Consider the following 11476-nt stretch of genomic DNA (forward strand, 5'->3'; position numbering starts at 1 on the left):
GAAGGTGGCAGGGGTCAAACACAGGGAGCGAAAGGCTATTTAAAATTTGTACGGAAACCAGACGGCAGTTATAAGAATCAAGTTGCATGAAATGCAAGCACTGGTTGAGAAGGGAGTGAGACAGGGTTGTAGACTACCCCCATGTTATTCAATCTGTATATTGAGCAAGCAGTAAACAAAGAAAAGAAAAATTGGGAGTCGGAATTACATTCCATGGAGAAGTAATAAAAACATTGAGGTTTGCCGATGACATTGTAATTCTGTCAGAATCAGCAAAGGACCTGGAAGAGCAGTTGAACGGAATGGACAGTGTCTTGAAAGCATGATATTAGGCCGTCCGTTGTGGCAGAGTGGTTCTGGGCGCTTCAGTGCGGAATCCTGCCTGGCATGGATGTGTGTGATGTCCTTACGTTAGTTAGGTTTAAGTAGTTCTACGTTTTAGGGCACGGACGACCTCAGATGTCAAGTCCTATAGTGCTCAGAGTCATTTGAACCATTTGGAGGATATAAGATGAACATCAACAAAAGCAAAACGAGTATAATGGAATGTAGTCGAATTAAATTGGGTGATGCTGAGGGAATTAGATTAGGAAAAGAGACGTTTGAATTAGTAAATGAGTTTTGCTATTTGGGGAGCAAAATAACTGATGAAGGTCAAAGTAGAGAGGATATGAAAAATGGCAAAGAAAGCGTTTCTGAAGAAGAGAAATTTGTTAACATCGAGTATAGGTTTCAGTGTCAGGAAGTCGTTTCTGAAAGTATTTGTATGGAGTGTAGCCATGTATGGAACTCAAACATGGACGTAAATAGTCTGGACAAGAAGAGAATAGAAGCTTTCGAAATGTGGTGCTACAGAAGAATGTTAAAAATGAGATGGGTAGATCACGTAACGAATGAGGAGGTACTGAATAGAACTGAGGAGAAGAGGAGTTTGTGGCACAACTTGACTAGAAGAATGGATCGGTTGATAGGACTTGTTCTGAGGCATCAAGGGATCACCAATTTAGTATTTGAGGGCAGCGTGGAGGGTAAATCGTAGATGGAGAGCAAGAGATGAATAAGCTAAACAGATTCAAAAGGATGTAGGTTGCAGTAGGTACTCGGAGATGAAGAAGCTTGCACAGGCTAGAGTAGCATGGAGAGCTGGATCAAACCAGTCTCTGGACTGCAGACAATAACAACGATTTCCATAACATCGGTTTGATCCGAAATTTGCGAACATATTTTGAACTATAATAAATTTCTCTGAGATGGAAAAGTTTCTGTCCACAAATCAGTAATGTTTGAGAAAGTATCGCTCATGCGAAACTAAGATGCCGATTTCTAACTTGATATCATGCGAATCATGGATGTAGGTCAACAGGCAGATTCCATATTCCTAGCTTTCCGGAAGGCAATAGACATGGTACCCCTTTGCTTACTGTTAGCGAAGGTGTGAGTATACGGCTAGGCTCCCAGATATATGAGTATCTCGAAAACGTCTGAAGTAATAAAACGCAGTACGTCGTCCACGACGGCGAGTGTTCGTCAAAAACAAGGATTTCTTCAGGAATGCCCCGGGAAAGTGTGATTGGACCGCTATTATCCTCTACATACGTGTACATACATGATCTGACTGACAGGGTGAGAAGCAATCTGCGGCTGTTTGCTGATGACGCTGTGGTGTGTGGGGACGTGTTGTCGCTGGATGACTGTCAGAGAATATGATCGACACTTTCCTAGAATTCCCTCAATAATCCTAAGTGGACCATTCACCTTCTCTACAACTGACTTAGTTAGACGTTTCCATTTTTCATCGCTTTGCAACGTTAGACCTAGATGTTGAATCGGCATGGCTATGTCAAACAGCACAGAAGTAATAATGTGTTCAAAATTTATATAAGCGTTTTTCATGCTCATCTGCATTAACGTACATTTTGATACGTTTAAGGCAAGCTGTCATTCATCACACCAAACAAAAACTCTTCCCAAGTTATCCTACGTCCTCCTACAATCCTCAAAGGCGATACTTTCCGCGCTCTGCAGCGCCATCAGCAGACTCCCACAGACCGCTGCCAACCCTCTCCTTCAGGTCGTTTATGTATGTAGAGAACAAGTGCGGTCCTCTCACACTACTCTGGGGCACTGATGACGATCCCTTTGACTCCGCTAAACACTCGCCGTCCAGGACAACATACTGGTACTATTATTTAAAGAGCCTTCGAGCCACTCACATATCTGAGAACCTGTTCAGTATGATCGACAGGTTGTTACCAGTCTGCAGCGTGGTACAGTGTCAAATGGTTACCAAAAATTTAAGAATAAGAAATTTGCCTCTGGCCCTTCATCCATGGTTCGTATGATACCGTGCGAAGAAAGGTAAGCCTTTCTCTCTCAAGAAAATTTATTATATTGGAACTAAAAATACCTGCAAGAATTCTGCAGCAAGCTGACATTAAGTATATTTGTAATTTTCCGGATCTATCTCTGTAACCATTTATGCTTTTTTCTTAGCCTCTTGGGACTTTCCGCTGGATGGGAGATTCCCATATTCACTATAAATGCTAACCAAGTATCGGGCTAATGCCGTATAATTCTCTCTATAAACCTGAAATGGGATTTAATCGAGACCTGGCAGAGGGATTGAAACTCAATTATTCTAGAACTTTGTACAAGAACAACTACGACGATTTTCCACTCAAAGACAACGGCTACGAAATCCTGAAGACTTACTTAATGACAAATCTGTTCCAATGAGAATGCTCGTAAATGAAAATAAATATATCCCCGTGGATAAAAAGATACCAGCAAACTCGAACAGATATGTGCCAGTGGACAACTGGATCGTTAGGATTAGCAGGAACTGGCTGAGCTTCTCGACAAAGAATTATATGTGCAGCAGAATATGAGGAGATGGAATTGAATCGCATAGGAACGGTTTACCGATAAGTATCCTTCAGTTTGCTCGCACAGTACAGAGTGGAAAGCACTAGTGGAACGGCAATCACGCCCCTATCATACACAAAGCGGGTAAGCAACGGCATCAAATGCCAATCAGTTCACGCATTTTGTAGTAATTTATACCCTGAGACTTCCCCTCACCACTTAGAACAGTTAGTAAAAAGTACGATAGTTCATAAACGGTGATCACTTCGCTCATGGCATAGCGATATGCATATACATATGGCGGTAGTACCGCGAAAGCCAAGATACAAATGTCAGTGCATTGATGAAGCTGTCATTTGTACTCAGCTGATTCATGTGAAAATCTTCCTCATCTGAATATGGCCACGCGACGGGAATTAACAAATTTTGGAAGTGGAATGGTAGTTGAAGCTATACGCATGGGACATTCCATTTCGGAAATCGTTAGGGGATTAAATATTCCGAAATCCACGGTGTCAAGAGTGTACCGACAGGTATTAAATCTCACGACGCATAACGCAGTGGTCGACTCCTTTCATATAACGACAGAAGACAGCAGCGTTGCCGTTGAGTTGTCAGTGCTAACAGACAAGCAACATTGCGTGCCATAACAGTAGAAATCAATTTGGGACGTTCGACAAACCTATCCGTAAAGACAGTGCGCCGAAACTTGGGCTTAATGAGCCGTATCAGCAGCGAGTGTCTTAGCCTGCAGCGCCTCTCCTGGGTTCGTGACCATAGCGGTTGGACCCTGAGACACTGTGCGAGCTCATGGTGGCTTCATAATGGTGCAGACTATGTGTACATCAAATGCACTGGGTCCTCTACTCCAACTAAACCGATCATTGACTGGAAATTGTTATGATCGGTTACTTGGAGACCATTTTCAGCCATTCATAGACTTCACGTTGCCAAAAAACGCTGAAATATTTGTGAATGGCAGTGCGCCATGTCACCTGGCCACAATTGTCCGCAAATGGTTTGAAGAGCATTCTGGACAGTTCGAGCGAATTATTTCACCACCCAGATGGCCCGAGGCGAATCCCGTCGAACATACACTCCTTGAAATGGAAAAAAGAACACATTGACACCGGTGTGTCAGACCCACCATACTTGCTCCGGACACTGCGAGAGGGCTGTACAAGCAATGATCACACGCACGGCACAGCGGACACACCAGGAACCGCGGTGTTGGCCGTCGAATGGCGCTAGCTGCGCAGCATTTGTGCACCGCCGCCATCAGTGTCAGCCAGTTTGCCGTGGCATACGGAGCTCCATCGCAGTCTTTAACACTGGTAGCATGCCGCGACAGCGTGGACGTAAACCGTATGTGCAGTTGACGGACTTTGAGCGAGGGCGTATAGTGGGCATGCGGGAGGCCGGGTGGACGTACCGCCGAATTGCTCAACACGTGGGGCGTGAGGTCTCCACAGTACATCGATGTTGTCGCCAGTGGTCGGCGGAAGGTGCACGTGCCCGTCGACCTGGGACCGGACCGCAGCGACGCACGGATGCACGCCAAGACCGTAGGATCCTACGCAGTGCCGTAGGGGACCGCACCGCCACTTCCCAGCAAATTAGGGACACTGTTGCTCCTGGGGTATCGGCGAGGACCATTCGCAACCGTCTCCATGAAGCTGGGCTACGGTCCCGCACACCGTTAGGCCGTCTTCCGCTCACGCCCCAACATCGTGCAGCCCGCCTCCAGTGGTGTCGCGACAGGCGTGAATGGAGGGACGAATGGAGACGTGTCGTCTTCAGCGATGAGAGTCGCTTCTGCCTTGGTGCCAATGATGGTCGTATGCGTGTTTGGCGCCGTGCAGGTGAGCGCCACAATCAGGACTGCATACGACCGAGGCACACAGGGCCAACACCCGGCATCATGGTGTGGGGAGCGATCTCCTACACTGGCCGTACACCACTGGTGATCGTCGAGGGGACACTGAATAGTGCACGGTACATCCAAACCGTCATCGAACCCATCGTTCTACCATTCCTAGACCGGCAATGGAACTTGCTGTTCCAACAGGACAATGCACGTCCGCATGTATCCCGTGCCACCCAACGTGCTCTAGAAGGTGTAAGTCAACTACCCTGGCCAGCAAGATCTCCGGATCTGTCCCCCATTGAGCATGTTTGGGACTGGATGAAGCGTCGTCTCACGCGGTGTGCACGTCCAGCACGAACGCTGGTCCAACTGAGGCGCCAGGTGGAAATGGCATGGCAAGCCGTTCCACAGGACTACATCCAGCATCTCTACGATCGTCTCCATGGGAGAATAGCAGCCTGCATTGCTGCGAAAGGTGGATATACACTGTACTAGTGGCGACATTGTGCATGCTCTGTTGCCTGTGTCTATGTGCCTGTGGTTCTGTCAGTGTGATCATGTGATGTATCTGACCCCAGGAATGTGTCAATAAAGTTTCCCCTTCCTGGGACAATGAATTCACGGTGTTCTTATTTCAATTTCCAGGAGTGTATATAGGACATAATCGAGAGGTCAGTGCCCGCACAAAATCTGCACGGGTAACTAATTATGGACGGCTATGGAGACATCATGGCTCAATATTTATGCAGGGGGCTTCCAATGACTTGTTGAGTCCACGCCTCGTCGAGCTGCTGCACTACGGCGGGCGGAAGGAGGTCGGACACGATGTCTGGAGGTATCCCACTAAATTTGTCACCTCAATATAGGTTTTTTGTTTTTTTAAGTAATATCCAAATATCCAGTTCCAACCAACTGTTCCTAATCTCAGTGAATTCAATCTAGAACCTTCGAAAGATTCATAATTTTGACCATGTGTACGACGCGGAAATGTATTCTGCTCAGTGGGCACTGCACAGGCCTCCGATCGTGGAGATCTTGGTTTGAGACCTGATTAGGAGCAGGGAAGTTTCCTCGCTCGAATCACTTCAGGAAGACCCCAGCTCTACTCAGTTTGATATCACATCAGTACTGGAGACCATTCCCAGGGCTAAAAAGTGGCCGGAGTAACGGGCCTGTCTCCATACGCCTTCCAGTTCTGCTGTGAAGCAAGGCTGTACTCTTCTCACAGTCAAGCCGATATCCATGTCACGGGTCTGCACAACAGACATTATCTTTTCCTTTTCTGTCTAAAGTTTGGTTCCTCCCGTATCGATGTACCACTTTATTTCACGAAAATTCTGACAAATTTCTCATGTCATTCTCAATGGAGAGAAGTCTTCCGAAGTAAGAGTGATTTCAGGTGTGCCGCAGGGGAGTGTCGTAGGACCGATGCTATTCACAATATATCTAAATGACCTTGTGGATAACATCGGAAGTTCACTGAGGCTTTTTGCGGATGGTGCTGTAGTATATCGAGAGGTTGTAACAATGGAAAATTGTACTGAAATGCAGGAGGATCTGCAACGAAATGACGCATGGTGCAGGGAGTGGCAATTGCATCTCAATGTAGACAAGTGTAATGTGCTGCGAATACATAGATAGAGAGTTCCTTTATCGTTTAGCTGCAATATAGCAGGTCAGCAACTGGAACCAGTTAATTCCATAAATTATTTTGGAGTAGGCATTAAGTGTGATTTAAAATGGAATGACCATATAAAATTAATCGCCGGTAAAGCAGATGCCAGACTGAGATTCATTGGAAGAATCCTAAGGAAATGCAGTCTGGAAACAAAGGAAGTAGGTTACAGTACACTTGTTCGCCCACTGTTTGAATACTGGTCACCGGTGTGGGATCCGTACCAGATAGGGTTCATAGAAGAGATAGAGAAGATCCAACGGATGATCACGGCGGAGGTTCGAGTCCTCCCTCGCGCATGGGTGTGTGTGTCTGTCCTTAGAATAATTTAGTTCAAGTAGTGTGTAAGCTTGGGGGCTTATAGCCTCAGCAGTTAAGTCCCATAAGATTTCACACACTTTTTTATTTATTTATTTTTTATCCAACGGAGAGCAGCGCGCTTCGTTGCAGGATCATTCAGTAATCGCGAAAGCGTTACGGAGATGACAGATAAACTCCAGTGGAAGACTCTGCAAGAGAGACGCTCAGTAGCTCGGTACGGGCTTCTGTTGAATTTTCGAGAACATACCTTCACTTAGGAGTCAAGCAGTATATTACTCCCTGCTAAGTATATCTCGCTAAGAGACCACGAGGAGGATAAAATCACAGGGATTAGAGCCCACACAGAGACGTACCAACAATATTTCGTTCCAAAAACAAGACGAGACTGGAGTAGAAGGGAGAACTGATAGAGGTACTCAAGATACCCTCCGCCACACACCGTCAGGTGGCTTGCGGAGTATGGATGTAGATGTAGATGTAACTGTTTTTGTTTCACTGCACAATTTCAAGTACGAAGGTTCTGCGCTAAACAGTAAGGTACTATAGCAGCAGACCAACTCACGCAGCTGGGCTGGGGCAGCTGCAGCAGCAGCGGCCATCAGGAAGACGACAGAGACGGCGGAAGACGGAGGAGACACCATGGCGGGAGTAGTCCTCGAGAGTGACGAAGGCAGTGAACACTACCGGGCCTTTTGAGACCGGAGCGTCTTTTATTGCGCTCCGTCCAGAACTCGTCAAGGTGACAACGCGCCACCCTCTGGCTGGCTGGCCAATCAACGGTCTCCGCGGAAACACATACCTGGGCCTCTCGCGCAACTGCACTGCCAAGGGCAAGTGCGAAATTTACCGGAACGTCCACATTTTTTACATTACAAATATGCCGCGAGCGCACGAAGTTGAGGACAAAGAAACTGCAGTGCGAAATACAGAATGCCAGGAAAGCGTGAAAAGTATCGATACAAACACACTGTCGTTTGATCACGTAGAGAAACAACTGAAATAGTTGAAAACAAATAAGTCGCCAGGTCCAAATGGAATGTCAGTTCGGTTTTGCGAAGAGTATTCTACAGTATTCTTACTTACCTTGCATTTATCCCAGCGAAAAGTCCTAAACGACTGGAGAAAAGCACAGACGAATCTTGAGTATGAGAAATGTAAAAGAACGGACCTTCAAAATTACAGACCAGTATCCCTAACATCGGCTTAATGCAGAATTCTTGAACATATTCTCATATTCGAGACGGAAAAGCTTCTGTCCACAAAGCATCAGAACTTTAGAAAGCCTCGCCCTTGCGAAGCTCAGCTTCCTCTTTTCTCACTTGATATCCTGAGAAGTATGTATGAAAGGCAACGGACACAGTACATACTCACAGCTTTCCGAAAAGCAAAGATTACAGTTAGCACTTACGCGTTGGTAGCATGGAGTGTCCATTAAAATTTTCGTCTTGGCTGCTTCACTGTTCTGCTGTGTTTGGGTCATTTCTTTCTCAGCAATCTGTTTTGGTTTTCATCGGTTCAGCATGTAATATTTACAAACATGATTAGTTGCCCTCTTACCAATTTTAGATGATGGCTGCTGAAATCCATCAATGCCCCTGGCTATGCAACCAAATACGTAAACTTAGGAAACTGGCTAGGCACAACTGCGTCGCCCATCTCAGATGCTTAATTTATTTCTCACGCAACATATTTTTTAATATAGTTTGTCCGTTATCACGGGAAGAGACACCAAATCCACTGGAGGAAGCCGCCGGCAGATTATGATCCAGTCCTTAGGTGGAGTCTTTGTTTACATAAGGTTGACTATTACAACGCTGCTTATCAGCTGGTGTAGTTTGGACGGGAGTTCGATGCGGCATTGTGAGGCAGTTATTTCCAGTAGAATCGTCCGTGGTTCGCCCTGTTTTACATATCCCCCAAATTTATTGAAACTTGTATATTGTTCAGTATAACGTCTTTAAAGCCCATTCAGTGCGCTGTCTGAGTATCTGTGACACAGCTGCCTCGCTGTCCATATCAAAACTGTCTTGCATTTTGTTTCGACATCCGTTAAGACTTAGGCTCCAAATTTTTTGTAAGACAGTCATAACATTTATCCTCACTTTGAAGATTTCACTCTACAGACTGCAGCCATTTATTTTACTAGCTATATTTCAACTAGTGGAAGTATTTGTCCAATGCATTATAGTTTTGAAACGTCCCCTTAGAAAAATTATCAATGACTGTGATAGTAAACTTCTGCGTTATTTGAAACAAAGACAGCTGAGTAAAACTGAACGTACTCAGAGAGTTTTCTCTTTACTTATTCTGATCATCATTAAACTGACACACAATATTTTTTAGCGCAACGCAATCTGACTTTCAATAATCCCTACAAAAGAATGGCCCTGACTAACAATAACCTATACCTTTCATGAATCACTTACCTCACAAAAATCTTCGTTACTCGAACTACTGCAATACAGCGAGCGCCAATACTGCCAGCTAAATAAAAGATTCTTACTATTGAAGGCACTAACTACTGATAGGCAGAACAAACAATGTATTTACCTTCATAATGTTCAAAAGTCATTATATATCAGTTCATGATATCCAGTATTACAAATTTACTCTTTCTGATGGACACACGTCCAGACCGTCCGCTCTCAAAATTCTGCCATCTCTCTCCCCACATCCACCACTGCTTGCGGCTAACCTCCAACTGCCCAACACTACACAAGCGAATATTCCAACAATGAGTCCAACCAGCGACAGACTGCACACAGCGCAGTCAGTGATTTTCATACAGAGCACTACTTGGCGTTACTAACATAAAAACGTAAACAGCCCACTTACGGTTTTAATAGTTTTTTGTTGTTGACAAAGTCTACCCTCTGTATCAAGTTCTGTACTCTGACTAATATGTGTCACAGACAGTCTGTCGTAATGGCTAAAACTTTCTTCCAGCTGTCCGGCGTTGGTCTTAGACGCCTGCTACTCGTCTTTATGCCAAGTAGTTTCGTTTTAGCGCATACATTGAGTAGAGTGTTTTCGTGTGTCTCTCCCGGTCGGCATAGGGCTAGTTTTGCTGAGGTTTAGGTTAGAGCAAAACGCTTTGTTATATCACGCGAGCTGCGGACACCACATGTAGCTGCCCGGTGACCGGACGGTGGGTTAGACCAGACCATCACCCGTTGGGGACGGGTCAGGCGTGGTCCAGGGGAAGATGCCCTTCTCTCTTCCTGAAGGCGTTAAGAAAACGTCATTAACAGGCAAGCATTTATTGCTCTAAAATACACTATGATGTTTTCCCCGGCAGCCAGCACTAGCTCCGGGCAGCAGAACGCTAGCCTCGCCAGAATGCGCATATACTTGCGAGCGCCGAGACGCCTTGGCCGCTGCAAAGCGCGTGCTCAACGCTCAGTGACGTCACTGCACGTTGGCCGCAGCTTTGGCGGTACTGTCTGCTTTGCCTCTGGAGTTAGCAGCGCGAGGCAGTGGGTTGCCAGGGCGACCAGAGCGCTCTCGTGCACGTCATAGACAGTGCCCCAGTAAGCAACCACTGGCTCTGCACAGAGTGAGTAACATCGGACTATGTCGCACTGGAACCTCCAAAAGAGGTAGGGCCCGCAGCCTACATAAAACAGAGGGCTGGCGGCGACTGCAGCATGGCCTTCCACGATGACGGTTATTGACTGCTCCCTGGCCCACCTGTTAGGCCTCCGAAAGACTTAACCGTGAACGTCGCACACAGCTTCCCCTCAAAGTCTTTATTCGAATGGCAACACTGCGGCCTCCAATGGCAAAGTCCCATTTGCAGGATTCGCTGTTCCATCAGAGCTCGAAAACGGCCTCCACAGACAGAGGACAAACCGACACAGGTCCTACCTCTACGTTTGTTGGCTGCAAACTGAGTACAAATAGACCAAGCAACTGAGTAAAACTAATATTTATACAGGAACGATCTCATATTCATTGACATTACGGGGTGACGATGACTTCGGCTGGCCTGCTTTTCTCGTAGCTCAGCTTTCTGGCCGCTTCGGCAGTTGCTGAAAGGCGTCTTAACTTAGCCTTTCAGAAGCAGAGGTGGACGTATTCCGCAGCGTCGGCACTATCAATAATCGTTGTTACGCCCGATCTGCGGCTTGTTACTTCACTCAACGTCGTCAAGGCAATGACAGTGACCTCCCATCTCTATGATGTCATTTGCTATACTGGCGTTCTAGACACCCAGCTCTTATGAAGTATAACAATTCCCTCGGTCTTGTGCCCGCATTACATGTAACATCAGCAGTTCTTCCTTGGTGGCATTGTACCTGTCAATTGCGTATTGACGTACTTTGGTCATCTCTTGTGTTACCAAGGCAAAACTTCTAAAATTATGCTTAATTCCCAAGCATATTACTTCGTGTCGCTTCCATGCTATTGACCTCCCTTAGGTCCTGCTCCAATGGTACGGCGACACGTACGTAGCATGCGTATGCTATCCTTAGAGTAAAAGAGTAATGCTTTAAGTTAGAAATTCATCATTCAGACTGGAGGCTCAATTGTTATAACGAAGAGTGGCACTGACTTGGGACAGTCTGTCGAAGCGACGTATTCTGAAAAGATGAAGACAGATAAAGTCACAAATGTGGCAGTATCGCGGGGTATGAACAAAGATTTAGAAATTCTTAGTACCAACAAGAGAAGGAAATTCGAATACTTGGGCCACATAATGCGCAATAACAAACACAACCTGTTCACCTACTACTTCAAGGAAAGAC

General features: G+C 46.0%; 1 protein-coding gene across 1 annotated transcript in view; it reads right to left on the minus strand.

Moving 5' to 3' along the window:
• The window catches only part of LOC126100692 (protein takeout-like), a 48933-nt gene extending 41529 nt beyond the window's left edge, over positions 1–7404 (minus strand). The window contains exon 1 of the mRNA XM_049911308.1: positions 7291–7404. Coding sequence (XP_049767265.1) covers positions 7291–7369 — 79 coding nt within the window. The 5' untranslated portion in view covers positions 7370–7404. The remainder of the gene's footprint in view (positions 1–7290) is intronic.
• Between the last annotated feature and the right edge of the window lie 4072 nt (positions 7405–11476).

This window comes from Schistocerca cancellata, chromosome 9, assembly GCF_023864275.1.
Source record: "Schistocerca cancellata isolate TAMUIC-IGC-003103 chromosome 9, iqSchCanc2.1, whole genome shotgun sequence".
NCBI classification, from domain to species: domain Eukaryota; kingdom Metazoa; phylum Arthropoda; class Insecta; order Orthoptera; family Acrididae; genus Schistocerca; species Schistocerca cancellata.